At 45.3% G+C, this 25,169-nt stretch overlaps 2 protein-coding genes across 4 annotated transcripts in view; both read left to right on the top strand.

Moving 5' to 3' along the window:
- Positions 1-1,190: 1,190 nt before the first annotated feature.
- Positions 1,191-25,169, top strand: part of ppp2r2ab (protein phosphatase 2, regulatory subunit B, alpha b) — a 31,131-nt gene continuing 7,152 nt past the window's right edge. Inside the window, exons 1-10 of one of the 3 annotated variants that reach the window (XR_006152689.1) lie at positions 1,191-1,549; positions 3,457-3,534; positions 6,424-6,521; positions 7,002-7,167; positions 9,027-9,139; positions 10,564-10,741; positions 11,004-11,168; positions 14,983-15,152; positions 15,702-15,793; positions 17,069-18,517. Coding sequence is in view for 1 of the 3 variants with exons in the window: in XM_012816603.3 (XP_012672057.1) it covers positions 1,543-1,549; positions 3,457-3,534; positions 6,424-6,521; positions 7,002-7,167; positions 9,027-9,139; positions 10,564-10,741; positions 11,004-11,168; positions 14,983-15,152; positions 15,702-15,793; positions 17,069-17,348 (1,347 nt within the window). In the remaining 2 variants the exon portion in view is untranslated. Of the gene's footprint in view, positions 1,550-3,456; positions 3,535-6,423; positions 6,522-7,001; positions 7,168-9,026; positions 9,140-10,563; positions 10,742-11,003; positions 11,169-14,982; positions 15,153-15,701; positions 15,794-17,068; positions 18,929-25,169 lie in introns of those variants that run through there. The other 2 variants (XR_006152690.1, XM_012816603.3) reach the window with 2 other exon arrangements.
- bnip3lb (BCL2 interacting protein 3 like b) overlaps positions 19,610-25,169 on the top strand; it is an 11,246-nt gene continuing 5,686 nt past the window's right edge. Inside the window, exons 1-2 of the mRNA XM_012816697.3 lie at positions 19,610-19,887; positions 23,715-23,958. Of these exons, the coding sequence (XP_012672151.1) occupies positions 19,809-19,887; positions 23,715-23,958 (323 nt within the window). The 5' untranslated portion in view covers positions 19,610-19,808. The remainder of the gene's footprint in view (positions 19,888-23,714; positions 23,959-25,169) is intronic.

Genomic DNA, 25,169 nt, shown 5'->3' on the forward strand with positions numbered 1-25,169 from the left:
CATTAAGGCAAAAAAATACACAACACTGGAATTAGTAAAATCTCTGCATCGCCCAATGGAAGCAAAATTCACAAAATAGATCAATTGAAAATGAAAACCACAACAAACTAACCCTAAACCTAAATCTTTTAAAACAAGAATCATACCGTTACAGGACATGTAGCATTCATTCTTTGCTCAGCTACAACTGCCTGAAACACGGGCAGAGAAATACAGACATTAATATAATGAATACATAAATAAACAAATACATTTCAATAGAGAAAGTAATACATATAGCAAAATACATTTATATATATATATAGCTATATGTATTACTTTCTCTATTGATTCGTTAATGTATTTGTTATATATATGTATATATATATATATATATATATATTCATTTATTTATAGCTATATGAATTACTTTCTCTATTGATTCGTTAATGTATTTGTTTATTTATGTATTCATTATATTAATGTCTGTATTTCTCTGCCCGTGTTTCAGGCAGTATATACTGTATATATATTAAAAAAAATGGAAATAAATCAAATTAAAGGTTCAGTATGTAGGATTTAGTGGTATGTAGTAGTGAGGCTGCAGTGGCAACCAACTGAATATTTCTCCCTTTTTTCAAGCGTGTAGGAGAAGGTCAGGTTTAAGGTGGCGGGTGCCATAAAAACATGAAAGTGCCTCTCTAGTGCTTTGGTTTGTCTGTTCTGGGTTACTGTAAAAACATGACTGTGCAACATGGTAGACTCCATGGATAAGGACCCCCTATGTAGATACAAAGAGCGCATTCTAAGCTAACAAAAACATGATTCATAATTACAAGTGATTATACAGTAATGAAAACATAATTATGAATACTATATTCCATTTCTGCTCGTAGATCGCCCTAAATCCTACATACTGCACCTTTAATGAGTGATCATATATTTCTCTCCTTTCTCTTTGATCGTTTTATATATATATATATATATATATTTTAATATATATATTTGATATGTCTGTCTTTTTTTCATTCTATGGGGTAATTTCTTAATACATTGCTATAACATTGTCAGGATTTGGCTTCCATACTTCAGAAACGACGATGGCACTCATTTTGACGCCATCCGTACAGAAATGCATTACCTTGCGTTGAACACTAGAGGGCATATTGCGCATGTTATATGGAGTTACAGATACCCAACACGATTGTGTGGCAACGAGGCATTACGGTTTGACGAAGACTTTGAGCAGTACGCCCACATTTTCCGGTCAATCTCCCACCCTCTCCTGGAGAGGGTCGAATGGTGATGACGTGATTGCAGGGAGGGGTTGCGCCATTTTGAATGTGGACTGGAGTGTGGGAGTATAGCCCCGGGAGGGAGTGTAAATGAGTTTGAGAGACAGCCAGAGAGGATAGAGAGAGTGAGAGACAGGCGAGAAAACCCCAGCTCTTCAGCTCCACGATTCTGGCTCATCTTTCAGGTGGAACAGGTCTCGTAAACCCACACCCGGCAAAATAACCAAGACCGGGGTCCGACATCGAGACTGAGATTCCCTGTCTCGCCATGGCAGGTAATGGAAAATTCGGGCTAAACGTAACATTAGCTTGATAACTTGTTTCCCATGCAAATAAAGTTACATGTTAATTCATGCAAATTAGATCACAAAATTACGATTTATTTGCGGGTACATCGGCTGCTCACGAATCTCGGACCATTGCACTTGAGAGATCTGTGGCTAGCTGGCTACTTTTACTAGCTCGCCAGCTAACGCAGTGGTATCTAGACCGTTCCATTTCCTCCCTCCTCCAACTGTTAGGTGTCATGTCTAATGATGAGTTGGACCTTTTACAAATATACCGACCTGTAGCTATGGCTTATGTGTACCTCATTTAGACCTCCCATCTACCAGCGTAAAAGTTGGAGGGCTTTCTATCTTGGTAGCTCCGTTAGCAGGATGTATGATTCACGTCATCTTGCATTGTAGCTCCCCATTTAACTTGGCGTGTAAGTCAGCTATCCTGCTAGCTAGCTGCAAACTCGCCTTGATAGTCAATTGAGGAACTTTGTTGTCATCGCTTCGCACTGCGCAGTTTTATGCTTGTCATTAGTCTCTAAACTCAGTTCATCTAGCTGGCGAGCTATATCTCCCATCCAGGAAGATCTGGTGAAGTTGATGGCGAGCTATCTAGCGACAAGTGGTCCTGACCATCTCCTGCTTCACCGTAGTATCTGCTGGATCCGTGAGCATCGTAATGTACCCATGTCTATGTCCTTTCACGACATATAAATGGGTCGGGTGAATCTCGGGCACGTTGACTGAGGTCCCACGGCAATGAGCGCGACAGGAAGTCGTGACGCGAAAAAAAATGGTGGAAGGATTAATAAATGGAGAGACATCCTTCTTCTCATGGCCGAGATGGCTATCACGCTATGTAGTCCACATCGGACTGGAATTGGACAGGGTTTACTACCTCTCCCTATTAGCCTACAAAACATTTTGAAAGAACAGCCAACCCAACCAATATTCATATGCTACCATTATGTGCTGCTAACCCAAACAATATTCATATGCTGCAATGATGGGCTTCATTATTCGCTTACATTTTATCACCACAGCCTTAAATTCTGTCTGTGTTACTGTGCCTAAGGGCCCCAAATGTGTTTGTGGTGTACTAGCTTCTGGCAAGCTAGATCTGAATCTATCTTTAATAACCTGCTTTCCTGGGACTGTGAAAGAGTCTGACCTCGTTTATTGAGGTTTGTCTGAGATCACATGTCCAAGCTCAAGCCTTCCTGCTGTGCTTGTAAACCACCTTAAGTTGTTGGCAGGCCCAGGTAGGCCTATCATAAAGGGTTTGCTTAATACAAGATAAAGTGTAATGAATGTAATCTAAGACTGTTAAAGCAATTAAGAGGTATCCACTTGTACTGATACCTTTCATCCCAAACTGATTTTACTGGGAATGAAGACTACGTCTGTGCTTTGACAAGATGAGTATTCTGTAAGAATATGAAATTGTTTGTTTTAGACATGTTGTTATTGTTGATCTGTAATTTTTCCCATCCTGCTTTACTTTGATGGTTGCAGGGACAGGCGGTGACCCCTGACCCTCAGATCTTTGTGTTGGATCTGTGATAGTGGGCCTGCAGTCTGCAGGCTTGACTCATCACTCACTTTGTGTGTGAGTGTGTGAGACTGTATTTTGTAGCATTACCCTGATCCATTCCTCAGATGCATAGAACCTCATGAAGGGACTCAGCTGTTTTGTGTCTGGTTTGGGCTGAGTGCTTGGGTTCCGCCCCTCACTTGATGCCACAGCCAGTGTGGAGGGTAGGGTGGGCTTGGGTGTGTGTTGGGAGCTATAGGAGGGTGGTTGGTTCAGGTGTGTTTGGGGTCATGGGCCCAGTGTTTGGGGCCTTTGGTTGTGTGTTTAGAGCTGGTGGGGCCACACTTGTTCTCACCTGTTGTTTTTCCAGGAGCCGGAGGCGGGGCCAATGACGTGCAGTGGTGCTTCTCCCAGGTGAAAGGAGCCATCGATGACGACGTAGCTGAAGGTAAGCACGCCCAGGAGCCACATCACACACACACACGCTCTCCATATTTTGCTACTCCTAGTGCAGCCATAAGAGAACACTGACCCCCCGTGTCTTACTCCTGTTAATCTTGCCACCCTAACTTATTAATGCAAATTTTAACCATTCAAATAGAAAAGCCTGAGTGCAAAAGCTTGAAATTCGCATGAAATCTTCTAAGTCGATTCGCTAGAGGGGGGTGGATTAACTTCCGATTTGCATAGGGTATAATGAGACTAAGGTTGATGGAAACGGGTTTATTCACATACATTTGCATTTGTTGCCATTATCTTAGGTGTTTCCCTTAAAGTTGCCCTGACAGCCTTACATTTTGATCCAGCAACTGTTCACAACTCTTCCCTCGATTAGGAGAGTGTCAATTTCTAATTTGCAAAACGCAGTCGCATTTTGTTTCGTAGAGTTTTCATGAATGCACTTAAAGCATGTGAATGAGTTGGATGGAAACCCAGCTGCTCTCTCCCTGTGTCCTTCTGCTGCTGGAGCAGCCATGCACGAACACACACCCTGCGTGTCACTCTTGCTAGACCAGCCATACGAGAACGCTCCCTGTGTCCTGCCAGACCTGCCTCTTCCCACGTGCTGCTCCTCCTTAGAGCCACCCTATAGACACACACACACCTCGTGTCTCGCCTACTGCTGGAGCGTTGGCAGCAGACACTCCTAGTTTTACTCCTGCAAAAGAAGCCATCTTGACACACACACACACACACACACACACACACAGAGTGTTTTTGCCCACATTTGATCATGTTTTGCCCACATTTTTGCCCACATTTGAATCACGAACGACCTACCTACAGCAAAGCTGAACACACAAGTGCTTGTCTACTCTTTCTACATTCCAACCCAGTTAACTCACAGCAACATTCTCAGAGTACACAGGTGTCTTCTTTTTTTTCTATGGTGGGCGTAGACTATGCTCAAGTTGATATTGGCTTCAGTAGAGAAGGCCTCTGTGGTTAGGTATGATAAGATTGAACTGTTGTTGTTGTGTTATGGTTTGTTCTGTAAGTGTGTTAGCAGGAAGTGTTCTTTGTGAGAAGGATGAGGGGGGGGGGGGGTCAGGATACAGTGGCATCGGGGGGGCTTCCGTAAATGACTGGCACAGCTGTTCACATAGCATGGGTCGACAGGGGGGTGACATTTGGCAGCACCCCCCCAACCTGCGCTGCCAACAGTGAGGTTAGAGGATTTGCTGATGTGAGTGAGGTTAGAGGAGGTGCAGGTGTGACTGAGAGTGGAGGAGGTGCTGTTAGTTATGGAGACACTGGTGTGAGTAAAGGTGGAGGAGGTGCTGTTTGAGTAGTGGAGAGGTTGGAGGAGATGGAGCTAGCAGGCTAGAAGGTGCTGCTTTGTTGAGAGAGGAGAGGAAAGTAGGTGCTGGAGTAAGTAAGCTTTGAGGAGGTGCTGGAGTTAGTTAGCGTAGACGAGGTGCTGGTGTCTGAGGGAGTAGAGGAGGTGCTGGTGTCTGTGAGGTTAGAGGAGGTGCTGGTGTCTGAGGGAGTAGAGGAGGTGCTGGTGTCTGAGGGAGTAGAGGAGGTGCTGGTGTCTGTGAGGTTAGAGGAGGTGCTGGTGTCTGAGGAAGAAGAGGCGGTGCTGGTGTCTGTGAGGTTAGAGGAGGTGCTGGTGTCTGTGAGGTTAGAGGAGGTGCTGGTGTCTGAGGGAGTAGAGGGGGTGCTGGTGTCTGAGGGAGTATAGGGGGTGCTGGTGTCTGAGGTTAGAGGAGGTGCTGGTGTCTGAGGGAGTAGAGGGGGTGCTGGTGTCTGAGGGAGAAGAGGAGGTGCTGGTGTCTGTGAGGTTAGAGGAGGTGCTGGTGTTGGTGAGATATTAGTTGCATTGTTGGTCATTTCCGCCATAGTGCAAACATCTGTGTGCTACATCAGTGATGTGTACTTCTCCATTACCCCCCCATCCCTCCATCTTAGAGAAGTGCTGAGGGTGATCCTGATCAGTGTACCGAGGGGTTGACACCCATCCCAGCGCACACACACACACTCCTGATAAATTGTGAGGAGATGGGCTTTGATACCACAGCCTGGTTCACTTCTGCCTAGAATGCCCTCCCCCAATCATAATCCTTCACAACCATGTTAGTCCCTCTCCTGTACACACACACACACACACACTCACACACTCACACATCAACACTCACAACCATATACGCATATGAACACATGCCCATGCACACAAAGACCCTGGTCCCTACCTTTGTCCCCTAGGGGGTCACCACTGCACAATGGCCCTACACTGCATCCTTTCTCCAGCATTGTGTTTCTGCTTCACTGCCTAACAAAGGGTTAAGTAAGAGACAGAAAGCGAGAGAGAGTGTGTGTATGTATGTATGTGTCTGCGCGCGCGTGTGTGTGTGTGTGTGTGTGTGTGTCTATATATACGTGTGTGTGTGTGTCTATGTATACGTGTGTGTGTGTGTGTGTATCTGTGTGTCCAACAGCAGAAGTATCTAGGTTGATTTGGAGGAACTGTGCTGTGGCCAGTGAAAAGTAGGTTATCTCCCTGTGTGTGTGTGAGAGAGAGAAACAGACAGACAGATGATGCTGTTATTGAGTGTAGTGCTGCTTGACTTGAGCCACACTCTTCCTCCCTCCTGGTTCTGAAGAGTCACACTGCACTGCTGTTCCTGACAGAGGCAGGAAGGAGGCTGATCCGAGAACCGATTAGGCTTGGTGCAAAATCACGGGGGGTGGGGGTGGTCTTCTGTGTACACCTTCAGAAAAAGGTTTACCCACTCCCCGCACTCTAAGATCAGGCATGCATCCTCTCTAGAGTCTGCTGCTATTGAGCCCAGCAGTGGTAACACCTGAGTGTGTGTGTTTGTGTTTGTGTTTGCAGCTGACATCATCTCCACTGTGGAGTTCAACCACTCAGGGGAGCTTCTTGCCACGGGAGACAAAGGAGGCCGTGTGGTCATCTTCCAGCAGGACATAGAGGTACACATGCATGCACGCGCGTCATCTTGCAGCAGGACATGAACAGGCACACACACACACTCACACTCCTCAGTGGTCATCTTCCAGCAGGACATAGAGGTCATGCTACACACACACACACACACACACACACACACACACACACACACAACTTCGTGGTCATCAGCAAGGCCGAGGTAATGCTACGGCCAACATGTAAACACACACACACACACACACACACAGCCTGAGTAGTCCCATGTGAAAAGAACAGGGTTAACTAAGACTGGAGCCAAAGGGCAGGGAGCAGTGAGAGAGTTTTTTCCTCTCTCACTCCCTCCATCTCTTCCTCTTCCTCTCTCTCCATTTCTCTCATACAATTACACCACTAAAACACATAAAACAATGGTTTAAATTGTGTGTGTGTGTGTCTGTGTGTCTGTGTGTCTGTGTGTCTGTGTGTCTGTGTGTCCCACCCTCTCTTTCTCTCTGTCTGTGCAGAACAAGAGTCAGCCTCAGTGCCGTAGTGAGTATAATGTTTACAGCACCTTCCAGAGCCACGAGCCTGAATTTGACTACCTGAAGAGCCTGGAGATCGAGGAGAAGATTAACAAGATCCGCTGGCTGCCCCAGAAGAATGCTGCCCAGTTCCTGCTGTCCACTAACGGTCAGTCCAACCACACACACACAAACACAGGGAGATTTGACACCCCCAACCTGGCATAAACACACACACACACACACACACACACACACAGTGCCTTCAGCCTCACCTGCACAAACCTAGAGAAGCCCAGAGCCCACTCTGTAGTCTTACTTCCCCACACACACACACACACACACACACACACACACACACACACACACACACACACAGTATGAGCTGAGTGTTGTGATGTGCTCATTAGCAGGTCCAGATGGTTGACCCAAACTACCTGCAGGTCAGAACCTCCTGACGTTTGTGTGTGTGTGGCGCACAGCCTGATTGTCGTATGCGCTGAGAAAGAACAAGTGAGTGGGGGAGAGAGAGAGAGAGAGGGAGGGAGTGAAAGAAAGAAAAGCAGGCAGTAAGAGAGGGAAGGAGGGTTCCGTCCAGACTGTTAAATCACACAGATATGACTCAGATCCCATCTCTCGCTTGCCCATCAGAGCAGGCTATAAATACCAGCCTTACACAACAGGAGAGTATTTTTAAGAGTGTTGGAGCGATGGAGACTCTTCACACCCTCATCTGCCTACTCACTCAATCCGCCCTCCGAGCCCCGGGGAAACAAGACAGGAAAGAGTCATTTGTAGACATCCCTGATTTCAGCTGACGTTTCGCTTGTGTTCATTCATTGCCAGTAACCTCGACTCCATAACCTGTAATTCTCTTGCTGTATTCAGTACAGTGTGTACAAATACTACAGTTGATTTCAAAAATGGCGCTGCTTGTCTTTGACAGTTCCGCCATGTGTAAACATTTTATGTAAATCATGGGTTATTTCTTGCTGCTCTCACGCCAACATGAATAACATTTTTGAGTTAGTTCAGAAACAAAAACCATCACTGCAAGCCCCACCCAGCAGTTCTGGGGCGGCACAGAATTATCTTTCCCAAAGTAGGTACTTATTTTCACCCCGAAAATGGCCTTCAAGGGGGTCCTACTACGGCGGTTCCAGCTGTCGAAACATGCACAAAGGTGTGGGCTGCCCTAAAACAGCCCACTAGTTCCTGCAGTGAATAAGCACCTCATGTATTGGAGTAATACCTTTCTGTAATAAACGATGTCTGATCAGTGTTCCCTGTGTTAAAGTAATAACTGATCCCTACACTAACTAGGTTCCTATAATTACTAGGTTCCACCTGATTCCTGTAATAACTGATCTTTGATCAGGTACTCCTCTGTTTGAGTAGTAATTGATAATAATCAATAATTACTGCTTTATGATCAGGTACTCCCTGTGTTAGAGGAATAACTGGCCCCTATAATGGCTGATCAGGTACTACCTGATTCCCTTAATAACTGATCTATGATCAGGTGCTCCCTCTGTTAGAGTAATAATTGATCCCTATAATAACTGATTTATGATCAGGTACTCCCTGTGTTTTAGGAATAAGTGGCCCTAATAATAAATGATTACTGATCAGGTACTACCTGTCTCCTGTAATAACTGATCTTTGATCAGGTGCTCCATCTGTTAGAGTAAGGACTGGTTCCTGTTATAACTAATCTTTAGGCGGGTACTTCCTGTATTAGAGTAAGATCTGCTGTCTGCTCCGGTACTTTCTGTGTTCAAGGAATACCTAGCCCATGCTCCCCATGTTCGAATAAGAACTTATCTCTGATCAACTGATCCCGGCCTTCTGTTCCCTCTATTGATGTATGGGAATTTCACCTGCACTTATTTTATGTGGAGCACTTAGGCTGTGTATGTGCGTGCACGCTGTCATGGTTCCTCAGAGGTTTGTGTCCGTCTGTTCAGGTGTATGTTGTGAGTGTGTCCTGACTGGTGTATTGAGTGTGTTGTTTCTCTTGACCTGCAGATAAAACCATCAAGCTGTGGAAGATCAGTGAGAGAGATAAGAGACCTGAGGGCTACAACCTGAAGGAGGAAGATGGGCGTTACAGAGACGCCAACACAATCACAACACTACGGGTGGGCACACACACTTGCGCGCACACACACACACACACACACACACACACACACACACACTTAAAGAGGAGGATGAACTTTTTAGAGACCCCAGCACAATCACAACACTACAGATGTGCACAGTGGTACGCACATGAACACGCACACACACTCATGAACATGTTCTCTCACCACACGCTACTCTATGTAATGGCATATGTACAAATGCACCAACACACACTTACATAAGCTCCATATAATGTTACCCTCCGTCCACACATACCTCTATACTACATACATACCAAAGCACTGCTATGCAACGCCCCCAACACACACACACACACACACCCTGCAGGCATGCTCTTGCACCAACATATAGAACATTGCTACTGGCAGTATGTACAAGTGTGCTTAAACACACACACACACACACACACACACACAGAACTGACAGGCTTTTAGGTATGTAGTGTGAGCCTCACTAAAACACACCAGAAGTGGTTCTTTGTTTGTGTGTGTGCATGCATGTGTGCGTGCGTGCGAGGTTGGGTGGCTGTGGGTGTGTATGATGCATGATGCATGCCAGCTCCTGTCTCAGTGGTATGACCACTATGTTCACAGTGCTCTAAACAACTTCACCTCAGGGTTTCTTCTTGGAGTTAGATTCAGAGTTAGTCTGGAAAAGCAACACTGCTTACATCAAAATACGTTTTTATATAATTGTCTCTAAGGTATAAAGTAGGTTATTTTATGCCCATTTTATCGAGCTTCCATTGATTATAATTTCATCATGCATTAATTGTCGTTCTCATGCTCAAACTGTTGGATGCTACATGGTCATGTGTCTCTTGGGGTCTGACCCAGAGCTGATGGCACCCCCTAGAGGTGGTTTCACAGGCTTCCATCTCTGCATTATTTACACACCCTTCATGATGGGCTTTGACATGCACTGACACGTATGTTATAAAAGGGACCAGGGACAACCGTGAGAATTTTAATGAGTGTGTTTTAATGAGTGTGTGTGATGTTGCTTTACATCCCACTGTGGACTTAATAAAGTCCATGGACTCATCTCTTTTTAAGATGTGTTTGGCATTCCCTGTTTTCTTGAAAGCAGTGAGAATTTGATTGTCATTTATCATGTCTGACGTTGCTGTACATCATGGACTCGCTCTCCTGAAGATATGCTTGGTATTCTGTGACAGCTTGTGTGCATCAGTGCCCAGCCGGGTAGCAGCTTTGTTCCAAACGAGGCTGATGTGTGCTGGTCCCTCCCCTGTTAGTCCCCCTCTCTCTCACACACACACACACACACACACACAACGTTGAAGTGGGGCTTGCATGCTCCTGTTTCAGGTTTCAGGGAGAAGCCCCCAGAATCTAAAAATAGCGCTCCACTGAGACACACTCACACACCCCCTCTCCTCTCCCCGTCTCTCTCTCAGGTACCCGTGTTCCGGCCCATGGACCTGATGGTGGAGGCCAGCCCACGGCGAATCTTTGCCAACGCACACACTTACCACATCAACTCCATCTCCGTCAACAGCGACGACATGACCTACCTGTCTGCCGACGACCTGCGCATCAACCTGTGGCACTTAGAGATCACCGACCGCAGCTTCAGTATCCTGCCTTGTGTGTGTGTGTGTGTGTGTGTTTGTTTGTGTCTGTCTGTGTGTGTGTGTGTGTGTGTGCTCAGGTGTGTTTGTGTGTAAGTGTGTGTGTGGGAGTGAGAATAAGGGTTTGATGTATGTTCGCGGGGAATAGTGCATCACTGGCGTTATTCTTTGTTTGTGATTTGATGTTTGTTAACGGGGAGTAGTGAGTCACTGTAACGTCGCTCTGAATGTATGTTATTTGTGCACCTTGACCTCTGATCTGTAAGACGTTGTGGACATAAAGCCGGCCAACATGGAGGAGCTGACGGAGGTGATCACGGCAGCGGAGTTCCACCCCCACCAGTGCAACACCTTTGTCTACAGCAGCAGCAAGGGCACCATCCGCCTGTGTGACATGCGTGCATCAGCGCTCTGCGACAAGCACTCCAAACGTGAGTATCCTCACCGGTTTCAGGGCGTACTGCGGTCCAAACATGAGTATCCTCACCGGTTTCAGGGCATACTGCAGTCCAAACATGAGTATCCTCACCGGTTTCAGGGCATACTGCAGTCCAAACTAGGGCTGAACGATTAATTGCATTTGCGATTTAATCGTGATATGATAGAACGCGATTTTCTAACCGCAACGTTCGCGATTAAAAACGTGGTCAAAAAAAAAAAAGAAAAAAAAGATGGTTAATTTTGCACACAGTGTTTAAAAAGTGCATGCCTTGTGTTTATTCTTACAATGAGTTTGTTTAAATTACTTAAATTCACAGTGGCAAAGCCACCGATTTGTTGTTCTTGATTCTGTAATGAGCAGTTAAATAATAATGTAAAATGTGGGAAATAATATTTTACACTAAATGTATCTAATATTGTGTTGGTCATATTTAAATCATTCATTACGATTTGTTGGGGAAAAAATGTGGGTAAAATAAAAAAATCGCATATTAAATCGCAATCGCAATATTTGGGGGAAATAATCGCAATTAGATTATTTTCCCAAATCGTTCAGCCCTAGTCCAAACATGAGTATCCTCACCGGTTACAGGTCATACTGCAGTCCAAACATGAGTATCCTCACTGGTTCCAGGGCATACTGCAGTCCAAACGTGAGTATCCTCACCGGTTTCAGGGCATACTGCAGTCCAAACATGAGTATCCTCACTGGTTCCAGGGCATACTGCAGTCCAAACATGAGTATCCTCACCGGTTTCAGGGCATACTGCAGTCCAAACTAGGGCTGAACGATTAATTGCATTTGCGATTTAATCGTGATATGATAGAACGCGATTTTCTAACCGCAACGTTCGCGATTAAAAACGTGGTCAAAAAAAAAAAAAAAAGATGGTTAATTTTGCACACAGTGTTTAAAAAGTGCATGCCTTGTGTTTATTCTTACAATGACTTTGTTTAAATTACTTAAATGCACAGTGGCAAAGCCACCGATTTGTTGTTCTTGATTCTGTAATGAGCAGTTAAATAATAATGTAAAATGTGGGAAATAATATTTTACACTAAATGTATCTAATATTGTGTTGGTCATATTTAAATCATTCATTACGATTTGTTGGGGAAAAAATGTGGGTAAAATAAAAAAATCGCATATTAAATCGCAATCGCAATATTTGGGGGAAATAATCGCAATTAGATTATTTTCCCAAATCGTTCAGCCCTAGTCCAAACATGAGTATCCTCACCGGTTACAGGTCATACTGCAGTCCAAACATGATTATCCTCACCGGTTTCAGGGCATACTGCACTCCAAACATGAGTATCCTCACTGGTTTCAGGGCATATTGCACTCCAAACATGAGTATCCTCACTGGTTTCAGGGCATACTGCAGTCCAAACATGAGTATCCTCACTGGTTTCCGGTAGTGATAGACTTTTCGATAAGGGTTTTTCAATTGCCGATGTCGATATTTAGAGAACAGGAAGGCCGATATATAAAGCCGATATCATGTTGTTTTTTTGGGGGAGGTTTTGCATCTGAAAATACCACAATTAAATAATAATAATAACAAATGACACACAAAATTGCTAAACTTAAATTAACATTTATTTAACATTGTTTGTCTGCATTACAGACACACTTTAATGAATACAAAATAAATACAACTGTTAGTGAACTTAACAGCAACATTTATCAACAGATAACATCACCTCCTTTTCCTGAGAGAGAACGAACATTTTTAAATACTTGCATAAATAAATAAATAAAATGAGTGTAGTGCACACAGTAGCAGCATCCCTTTTCATGAAGGTAGGAGCATGTCTTTACGTAGCTCAATAAACTTCAGATAACTCTTCAGGACACAGCATAGATCTCTCCAATCACGTTTGTAAATCACTTCATACATCCGTTACAGAAATATTATTAAAATGACCCCAGAGGGTTTTAAACACTGCCAAGTTAACTTGGTGTATTGAAGCACAGACAAACACACACACACCCACACCCACACGTGTGCGCAAAGGGAGAGAGACACGCACACAAGTGCAGAAACATTACGTTAGGTAGAAGCCCATAATATTCGTTCCCCATAACGTTGTTGGTAAGCTGATAACGTTAACGCTAGCTTTCGGACTGCAGTTATCGTAAGCCCACTTGTTGAATCGAAGCTATCTCTAGCCCATTAGCAAATGCAACAGTTTGTAACTAACGTGGGGTTTCTTATAACTATCAAATCAATTGCTTACGATAGCAGATTGTTGACTTGAGACAAGAGGAGAGGTTCATCAATCCTTTTTTCATTCTCTGCCTCAGCTGACAGCAGGTGCTGCTGGCTTTGCCTACTTGAGAATAGTTCTGCTAGCTGGCTATTATTGTTACTCTACTGCGGGTAAACTTTGCGCATGTACATGAGCACCATTATGAAGAAAATATGTTTGTTATGTAACATGCTTAACAGCGGCAGACCACATGCTCACCAACAATAAAAGTCTTCCCAGTTACACTTGCTTACCGTCCCCACAACCATCTCAAATGACAAATCTGATACATGTTTTATGACTCTTGCTACAGTAACAATTTTGAACTAACTAACGTTATTCACTTTTTCTCACTAAAAGGCCGGAAACAATCTAATTATACAGACAGTAAACATTGTTAAGAGTGGCCAATTAAATATATTGAATCGGCCGATGCCGATTAACTAAAAATGCCAGATATCGGCCCGATTAATCGGTCGACCACTAGTTTCAGGGCATACTGCAGTCCAAATGTTCGTATACTCACTAGTCTAATGGCACACTATATAGTAGTCCAAATGTTAGTGTACTCACCAGTGTCTTAAGGGAGAGGGCACGGGTAGGCTGTCTGGCTGCCACGCTCTCCAGGGTCACCATGGGATCCATTGTTCGATCGTTTACACCTGTGTCTATCGTGCATTTCCAAGTTATCCAGCCGACCGCTTGTGTTCAGATTTGGTTACTGCCAACGTTTTACTGTTCTCTACTGCCTGGTCGGGGACGCATCCGGACGCATTAGCACTACAAAAGATATGTGGTCACATGCATCTCAGACCCCCTTGGCAAGTGGTATGAGTGATCGGATCACAATGTGTCTTGGTAGTCAATTGCACTTGTATTTAGCGCTGTCCAAAAAGACACAATTTAAGTATAAGTGAAGACAGGGCCTTAGAGAAGAGAGCAGGCACCCACGCAAAGTGGAGTAGAAGGCGCCTGGACAGACTAGCAGAGAAGAGTGCAGGCGCACATATAGCCCTCCAGGGGTCACTCTCGTCAAACTAATTCCCTGATATCAGATGGATTCTTCACAAACAGATCTGCACAGATTTGCATCATTATCTATATGCTATGAAGAGGCATTATTAAATGCTGTCAGTTTTTTATAACACTGGCTGTCTGACACGTTGGGTTTCTTATAATATAATATAAATGCTGTCAATTTCTCATAACACTGGCTGTCTGACACCTAAGAGGCCCTTCCGCCTAATGGGATTTTGCGCTGTGCCTCGGCCTTTTGCCAGTTCCCATGCCAACATTACTCTCTGTGCTATAGTGTTACTAGGTCATGTTGACTGGGGTTTTTGAATGGTTTCATGTGATTCTGACTGGGGTTTGTGAATGGTTTCATGTTATTCTGACTGGGGTTTTTAATGGTTTAATGTGATTCTGACTGGGGTTTTTGAATGGTTTAATGTGATTCTGACTGTTTTTTTTTAATGGTTTCATGTTATTCTGACTGGGTTTTTGAATGGTTTAATGTGATTCTGACTGGGGTTTGTCTCCCTGCAGTGTTTGAGGAGCCAGAGGACCCAAGTAACAGGTCGTTCTTCTCTGAGATCATCTCCTCCATCTCAGACGTCAAGTTCAGCCACAGCGGACGCTACATGATGACCCGAGACTACCTGTCCGTCAAGATCTGGGACCTCAACATGGAGAACCGGCCAGTGGAGACTTATCAGGTGTGTGTGTGTGTGTGTGTGTAAGAGAGAGGTGGGGTATGGGACATGTGGTTCGGTTGAGAGGCTGTGAGGTCTGTGTGTGTGCGTGCATGCAGATAGTTCACACCGTTAACATCTAATGTAAGGCTGGGTGTTGTTTCCCATGACAGCCACTAGGAGGAGCTCTGTGTTAAACAGTTTTTATGATTAACACAGATGAGAAATAACAAGTGAAAACGGGTCTGTTTTTTTTTTTCCGGTTAGTGTTCAGAAATGTATTTTATTTCTGTAACCATCTTCCTTTCTCTATTAATTACCAAATGTTTCATGTCAGTGGTTGCTTTTATGTATATTTTCCCTTCTGGTGCACAAATATCACACACGCAAGCACACACACACACACACACACACACACACACACACACACACACACACACACACACACACACACACTCAGGCAGTCACTAATGCAGTGTGTTTGTCCCTCAGGTGCTTGAGTAACTCTCTCTCTCTCTCTCTCACTCACACACACACACACAGGGACTCTAATGCTATGTGTTTGTCCCTTAGGTGCATGAGTACCTGAGGAGTAAGCTGTGTTCACTGTATGAGAACGACTGCATCTTCGATAAGTTTGAGTGCTGCTGGAACGGGAACGACAGGTGAGAACACACACACACACACACACACACACACACACACACACACACACACACACACACACACACACACACACACACTCTACTGCTTACATGCTGTTGATTTGATCATTTAAGTTCCCTTGACATTTTCATGCATTGAACATTATTACCCCTGTAAATGTGGCCCTGTTAGTTTCTGTCATCATCACTGTAAGTGCTGTGCTCATCTTTGGGCAGATAGGATCCACCATGAAAGACTTCCCTCAGCATGGGCAGATCACAGGCTAGCATGTAGCGACGAGAGACAGCCCTCCCTAATCACCTCCCTGGTACACTGGTCTGCTAATATGAGTGTAGGCTCATAACTGAGTTGTTTAGTCAGAGTCGAGTTGAACCTTCATTATATTGCATGGTCTAGTATTCCTGTTGAAATGCAGACACGCAGACCCCACCGCCAATGTTTTGTATGGGCGTTCTGCAAGCGGGTTGGTGATTTTTGCATTAGTATTGGCAGTGTAGTGGCTGATCGGCTCGGTTGGAGTTTCTTCGTTGCTGTGAAAGTGTAGTAGACATTTGGCTAGGTGGGAGTGTCTGCATTAGTGTTGGCATTGGAGTGGGTGAGAGTGTTTCCTCTGTGTGGTGGGTGGCAGGGGTGGGGCTTGGAACTGAACTGGCTGTTATCACACACAGCCTGCGTTTATCACCGGACAGCACTGACACGTCGGATCAGCCCCTGTCGCACGCACACACGCACGCACAGACACACACATATACACACCAAATAAACACTCACACGCACGCACAGACACACACATACATACACACACACACACGTGCACGCATGCACAGACACACACATATACAGTACACACGGACATATACACACCACATAAACACATTTTAACTTTCACATTGACACACTTTCACTTTCACATTGACACACACATCTTCTCCAGGGTGGGTTTCCTCGCTGCTCCAGGTCTTAGTTTTGAGAGGATATGATGTGATACTCAGAGCTGTCACCTCACATTCCCTGGAGTACTAGTGGCTTTGGGGTGTATGGATACCAGCTAGGTTGCCCTTTATCTGCAGTGACAGTGTCCAGATTACCTCAAGCCCGATTCATCTGTGTCTCGTCAACAGTAGGTTTGAAATTGGAACTGCAATTCATACTAGTCTGGATGTCCTACTAACTGATCCTTCTCCCTCTTGTTACATGAGCAGACATTGTTAACATTTCTGTCTCTCTTTCTCTCTCTCTCTTTCTTTCTCTCTCTCCCCCCCTCCATATCCCAGTGTGGTGATGACGGGCTCCTATAATAACTTCTTCCGCATGCTGGACCGCACTCAGCACCGCGACGTGACTCTGGAGGCGTCGCGGGAGTGCAGCAAGCCGCGGCAGGTGCTGAAGCCGCGGCGCGTGTGCGCCGGCGGGAAGCGCAAGAAGGACGAGATCAGCGTGGACAGCCTGGACTTCAACAAGAAGATCCTGCACACAGCCTGGCACCCGCAGGAGAATGTCATCGCCGTGGCAACCACCAACAACCTCTACATCTTCCAGGAGAAAGTGAACTAGTGCTGTCAGTCATTTATCCACACTCGTCAGTCATTCAATCGCCATTGTCGTCAATGGGAAAATACATCAATGCCATCAACCTTCTTTAGAACGAAAGACCGGAAAATATTTGCGGGAAAAAAAAGAAAAAGTGAAAAAAAAAAAATGCTGTGACCACCACCAGCCATCGCATACCCACCATGACGTAACCCCTGGGCGGGACAAACTGGCAATGTTTGATGACGTATTAGTTTGGCGCCTGTGTGTGCCCGGTTCACACCCTTGTTGGTTGGGCCCGTTTGAGGGCTCTGAGGCACCCAGACACACACCTCGGTCTGGTGATGTTGATGTGCCAACCTCAGTCTGTACCAACTACCCACCTACCCTCTCACACACCCAACTGCCCCTTATTAACCCACCTACCCCCTCATCAACCCAACTACCCCCTCTTACACACCCAGCTACCCCCTCATCAACCCACCTACCCCCTCATCAACCCAACTACCCCCTCTTACACATTCAGCTACCCCCTCATCGACCTAACTACCCCCTCACACTCCCAGCTACCCTCTCATTAACCTAACTACCCCGTTACACACCCATCTACCCCCCTCATCAACCTAACTACCCCTCTCACACACCCATCTACCCCCTCATCAACCTAACTACCCCTTCACACACCCTTGCAGATCCCCGAGTTCAGATGATCCCACCCCACCATCTGATCTCAGCTCTGCTCTGGTTTGGCTCTGTGTTTTGTTCCGCTCTCCCATGCTGTGAATGAAATGCAGACCCCTCACAGATAAGATGAGCTCCTGCTCCCCCTCCCGCCCCTCATTGTTTGTGCCATTGCCATTGTCTTCTGTTGAATTTGTAAAACTGCCAATTTGTTTAATGTTAAAAGTTCTGTCACAAACATTAGCCCCGTGTTTTTTCTGTTTCGGTTTTTTTTTCTGCTCATTTTATAGTTCCGTCATCTTAATTGTCAAAACCCTTTCTAGCGTTCCCTGTATTAAAACACACACACACACACACACACACACACATATAGAAGGAAATATATATCGTCAGGCATTTCTCCCAAAAAAAACTGGTGTGAAACCAGCTTGGACTTTTCTCCATGCTACCCCTAGGAATGGAAGTACTTGTCATACCCACAGAAGTGTGTGTGTGTGTGTGTGTGTGTGTGTGTTAGTTTGCGTGGTCGGGGGGCAAAATTGTGACCCCCCCTCCAGCTCAGAGTGAACTGGACTCAGTACCGGATCTGCCGGCTGTGGACTCGCTCACATGAACACTGAAGTGGGGCAGCTCGCAGAAGCCCCCCCACCTCCCGCCCCTTCTCTGTTGGTCTGATCCAGGAAGTCCTCGCTGCCATATGTGACTTACTGTAACCCTCTCCCCTTCTCTGATGGTCTGATCCAGGAAGTCCTCGCCGCTGTACGTGACTTACTGTAACCTCCTCCTTCTCCCCATTCTGTATGTTTTCTTCTTTTTCTCTAGATGGAGAGAAAATGCAAGTCAGGAAAGAAGCACATAGATAGAGATTATGATGATAAGAAAAACAAAAAAAACGGTATTTATAAATGGAACAAACATTAAAACCTGAGTTGTCTCTTCATTTCTATGTTTCCCTAAGAAATCTTTACATACAAACAATCTCCGTCGCTCTCACGCTCACTCAAACATTGGCACGCCACCAGACAGCTCCCAAATGAGTAGTTCTCCTGAGTTCACTTCTGTTCAGGAGAAGCCCAGGGGTTCTCTCCAGGAGGACTTGTCTGGGCCCTGATGTGCTCAACTATGTTCCTGATCTAGCCCTTTGGCCAGAAGGGGATAGAGACGGAGAACAAACACAGGCAAAGGGATTAGGGTGAACCAGGATCCCGATGGACTCCCAGGGTCTTACTGTCAGAAGGTCAAACCCCAGATCATCCCCATCACTGTTTGTAGGTCGGATCGGGGGATTTGTAGATGTCAATGAGTACAGTTGCCATTGAGATAAACATTTGCTATTGTGTTTGAGATAAGCATGTGACAAGTAGGCTACAGCAGTATACCACATTTGTATGAAATGTATATTTTTGGATTATCTTATATTGTCTGAGCCTAGGCTAACTGACCTCATTTAACCAAAGAGAGTTTACATTTTATATCTGAGACTTGTTTAATGTTTACTTCTGCTTAGAAAGCTTCTGTAGGTTGGTTGTTGTGTTATGATTGGCCTGAGAGAATTGGTGCAGGAACTGTGCTCCGTTGCGTAACGCGGGCTCTTTGTTATCATAGCACTGCCTCTGCTGACGTAATCATAGCGCTGCAGGAAGATCTTGGTCTCCTCAACAGTCCCAAGATCAGCCGACGCAGCTGTAGTCTTTGCAATACTTCTGCCCGCAAAGTACAGGCGAGCGGGGTCAATCATCGCTACGCGATTGCGCGCACGTCCGATGCGTGTTAACAGTGTGTGCGTGTGAAACTGCCAGTCTTATGCAAGCCACACTACACAGAGACACGATGTCCGACGCTGCTGCTTCAGCAGGAAACAACGGGGACCCTGCACTAAATGGTAAGTTTAACCCGATGTTTTGGTTCCTTAAAACTTGTCATTCAGGCGAGGTGATTTTCGACTTTCTTGGTAGTCTGTTTATGTGTATTTTTATACTTTAACGTTTGTATTTGCGATTCTAACAGTGAATCTATTCAGCTCGCCGTACTAAATTTTCTCCGTTTAGCTATGGAGAAGCCTCGGGGTGGGACTAAAGAACTGGAGAGTGTTGTTTTTTTTAAAGCGACAACCATTTCAACCAATGAACGTTCAGGTTTTATACAGACGTGGGTGAAACGTAGTTTGAGGCACTGGGCACTGTAATGATTGACAATTCGGGGCGCCTATCTGGTCAACAAAAAGAATCGCAGTAGGCGGGCAGAAACTGATGTCAACAAGGGGAGATGGAACTCAACTCTAATATGGAGATTAGTCAGATGAGTTCAAAGTAATGTAGTTTTAATCCCCATGGGTTTAATATATATATTTTGACGAGTGAACCACGCGACATAAGGCTGGGAATTGAACGCGTGATCTGAACTCCTGCGGTACGAAGACCAGTACATGTATAAAGTAACTTTGTTTAGGAGACAATCATGCTGTTGTGGCTGTTGCCCTAGATTGCCTCAGACCTTTAGTCATTGGCTCATCACGGGAAAACGTCCTCGCTTAACACTTCAGACTCAAATTTGTCCAACTCAGACAACTCAGGTTTTTTCGTTTAGGCCTACTCATCTTTATAAAACGACTTGGGCGACACAAACATTTGCCTAGGTCTTTAGCTCGTTTTTGTGTCTGCAAGAAAGCTGGAGTTAACAACAACAATATGATATTGATTTGTTCGGTTCTACTTTAAAACCGTAGCCTACAGCATAGCAGCTCAGTAACTGATAGTTGCCTAGATGGGGGGGAAACGACGGCTTGCATCATAATATCGAAGTCACCTGGCTGGCAGCTATCGTCATTCTTTTCCCTCCGAACTACCCTTGGTCTGACTGTCTCCAGTGATGTTTATAATAAAGTTGTCTACATGGCGCCCAAGAACGCATGTTGGAAGGTTTGGGTTAGGTCCCGGTATTAAAGTTAGGCTATTAGCCTTTAGGTTACCACATATTCTGTTGTCTATGGCTACTGTCTGGCGTCTCAGCATGTAGCCTATCAAAGAGCCTGACAGACTCAACGCGCGTTAGCCCACGTCTGAAAACATTCCCACACCAAAGCCTGTGTGCTCTGTATCCCGTGTTGAAAGCTGCACTAGATGTTTAGTAGGCAGTGCTGAGTGTACGTGTGTCAGATACATGACCTGGTATAGTAGTGAGGACAACAGCAGCGCTGACCCTAGATCCCTCGTAGCTCCCTGGGCGCTTGCTCTATTTCTGGCAGCACTGAAGGCGAACGTTTCAGACGTGTGAAACGATAGGAAAGTTTTTTTAGGAAACCAAGACGAGAGAGGTGTGGAAACATCAGTGCCAGGTTGTCGTTGAGGAGTAATTTTTTTAGACGCCAATTTTTTACTCACTTGGCAAGTGTGGTTCTCTAAGCAAATTCTGATTGTGAGTTATTCAAATATATTGCGGGAGATGACACTATAACCAACAGCTAGGTGTGCATGTTTGTAGTCTATTGTACTTGTGTGATCCCAAGGGTAAGCGTGTGTGGACCCTATAGTTTTATTTTTGTGTGTGGCCTCAATCACTGATTTCCTGGCAACCCAGTGGTGTGGGTGAGAGCATGGTCAGTAGGTATTGATATGAGTGTACACGTGTGTTTGGTAATCCCTGGGTAAATCCCATTAAAGCGAGCTGGTTGGAAATGACGTCCGGGCAGTGAGTGACATGGTAATGTTGCTATTTCAACCGATCTCTCAGCTTTATTACCTGCTCAGCCACCCGGACCCAGCTGCTGTTCTAGCATTCAGCCAGAGTGGCGTCATGGTTACTTTGTTTGTTTGCGTTGGAACAGAGGCCGACATAGGGCTGCGGACAGGAGGATGGACAGCTCACTGAGAGAGTGAGACTGTCTGAGACTAGAGCACAGTGAAGTGTGTGTGTGTGTGTGTGTGTGTGTGTGTGTGTGTGTGTGTGTGTACTAGACAGACAGTGAAGTGTATGCATATTAGACAGGGGTGAGGTGTGCATTTGTATGAGGCAAAAACTAAAGTGTGTATGTGTGTGCGTGTTAAACAGAGTAAAGTATGTGTGGGGACCGTGTGTTGAGTGAGTTATGACTGCAGGCTCATACCTCAGCAGAGCGTGTGCCTGAGGCGTGGTCACATGACTGCTGTGTTTACTGAGCCAGAGGAAGTCATGTGCTCTGCCTGTCTGGATCCTCTTTGTCTCCCTCACACACACTTGCTCCAACCCCCAACACACACACACACACACACACTATCTACAGAGGCAGTCTCACATACACACACAAACTCTACAGGCAGTCCCACAAACATACACTTTCATCTCTCTCTCACACACACACAAACACACACTCTCCAGAAGGCAGCCTCACACACAGACACACACACACAGGACATGCTCAGCTGCTCCTTGTCAATTATCTACCATCATCATGATCACACGTCACACATCAAATCTAAGAAAGTCCAATCTGTGTGGATGGCTTTTTAGTTTTGTGTGTGTGAGTATGATTGTGTTTCTGTGTGTGTGCTTTATAATAAAAGCTTGCGAGAGAGTTCCTCCCCATTCTGGTGGACGTTTTGCTGTGAGGATGATTTTGGGTGTGGGGTTACTTGTTTGTGTCCAGCTGATTATTTTGTGTGTGTGAGTTCCTGTGTGTGTGTGAGAGAGACAGAGTATGTAAGTAAGGGTAATGGCCACGTAGACTGGTGTGTTTGTGTGTATTTATTGTGTGTGTTTGTGTGAGAGAGAAAGAGAGAGAATAAGTTAGTGCATATTAGTGAGGGTAATGACCACGTAGACTGGTGTGTTTGTTTGTATTTATTGTGTGTGTTTGTGAGAGAGAGAGAGAGAGAGCAAGCGAGAGTGAGTAAGTTAGTGCATATTAGTGAGGGTAATGACCGTGTAGACTGGTGTGTGTGCTTGTGTGTGTGTGTGTGTGTGTGTGTGTGTGTGTGTGTGAGTGTGAGAGAGAGAGGTTATTGACCGTGTAGACTGGTGTGTGTGTGTGTGTGTGTGTGTGTGTGTCTGTCTCTGTGTGTGTATTGGTGTGTGAGTAATTGGCTGTAGTCCCTGCCTGGTGCGTTGGAGTGTGTGTTCCTGCCACGGCTCACGTAGAGCAGGGATCAGAGGGGCTGTCTGGCTGGAGTATTTCCACAGTGGCATTTACTGCCCTTTCAGAATGTAGTAAATGGATGGTGTTACTTCAACATGATACTTCATGTTGTTATACACATTTTGTTGCATTATGTTTTGTTTTTACACTATTTTTATCAAATGTTTTGTAAGTTGCTTTGGACAAAAGCATCTGCTAAATACCTGAACTATAACTATATAATTATAACCTTTCTGTTATAATCTTATAATCTTTCTAACAAACCTTAATGTGTATTAAGACTGACTTTGGATCTGCCCGACAGATCATGTACTTGGTTTGGATAAGAGGAGCTGTAAGAACTGTGATAATCTTCAGTCTGACTTGTAATTAGATTTCTTCTTCCTCGTCTTCCTCTCCTCTCCTCTACCTCCTGCATTTCCTCCTCCCTGCCTCTCCTCTTCTACCTCCTGTGTTTCTTCTACATCCTCCTTCTCCACAACCTCCTCCTCCTCCTCTGGTCCTCTCCTCCTCTACCTCCTGTGTTTCCTCTACCTCCTCCTTCTCTATCACCTCCTTCTCCTCCACCTCATGTATTTCCTCCTTCTCCTCCTCTACAGGGTCGTGGGTGGAGTTGGAGATGAATAGAAGTGGAGGTGGTGGAGCCCCATCCTCCTCCTCAGGGCCAGATGTGGTCGAGGCCCCGGTGCTTCCGGCGCTGCCGCAGGTGGTGGAGGAGGATGATGGGATAGTTGGAGGCCTGGAGCATGTGCCCTCGTCCTCCTCCATCCATAACGGGGAAATGGAGAAGATCCTGCTGGACGCGCAGCACGAGTCCAGCCGCAGCAATTCCTCCTGTGACAGGTGAGACAGCTGGGGTACCCACTGGGGTGGAGTGTGAAGATGGAGGGGGGGGTTCAGGGTAATCGGGGCAGGTCAAGGTCAAATCTGTCTGTGGGGGAATGATAGAAGCAGGGCTAGGTCAAATCAGTTTAGTTTAGTAGTAGTCTTGGGGGGGGTGTAATACGGATAACATATACGAAGACATAACCTTCTTGGAGGAGGTAATTACATTACCAGCAATGGAATTAAATACCTGCGCATTAGCCATTAGTCATAATGGGGCATTAAAAACTATAAGCCTATAAAAAAAAAAACATCAGCACCAGTCTTTGCTGTAGATTAACACGAACACATGAATTCAGACACTTCTAGTGACTTATTGAACTTGAGCGCTGAGATGTGTCCACAACAGCAGAAAACGAAAACAGACCTACTTTGAAGCCACCCCAGTACGCAACCATATCCGCATTGCACAAGGCATCACAGTTGGTACTTTACTTGAGCCAACACAAGTGTGTTGACGATGAGATGTCCCCACTGCAAGGATCTTTCTAGCAGTATGTGTGTCTGTGTGTGTGTCTGTGTCTTTGTGTGTGTGTGTGTGTGTGTGTGTGTGTGTGTGTGTGTGTGTGTGTTTAACACAAGTGTATTGATGAGTCCCTTGCACCTGTTCCTTACACCATGTCAGTCAACACTTAGAATCTGAGTCCTCCCACCTAACCTCCTCTTATCTGAGGCTCTCTTTTATCTTAGTCAAACTCAGCTGTCTCTGAGTCACCTGACTGAAGCTAGTGACTGCACACACACATACACACACAAACAAACACACACTCCCTCAAGCACATATACTCACTCAAGAACACACACACACACACACACACACACACACACACACGCGCTAAAGCGCACACACGCATATTAACAAACACATACACATAAACACACACTTACACTCAAGCACACGCAGAATCAAGCACACACACATAAACAGACAAACACATACACAGGCATACACAAACACATACACTCAAGCACAAAGTGTGACAGAATCTTCAGACATGTCAGACATTTGGTATAGTAGTGTGTATGACAGTGTCAGTGTGTGTTTCAATGCAACAGCACTTGACCAAAGTGCTATAGGATCAAAATAGCTACACCATAAACACAACACAATAAAGACCCAGAGACCAGTTGAAAGACAATAAATAAAAGCAATAATACAAAGTCAATAA

The sequence above is a fragment of the Clupea harengus genome, chromosome 12 (assembly GCF_900700415.2).
Source record: "Clupea harengus chromosome 12, Ch_v2.0.2, whole genome shotgun sequence".
NCBI lineage: Eukaryota > Metazoa > Chordata > Actinopteri > Clupeiformes > Clupeidae > Clupea > Clupea harengus.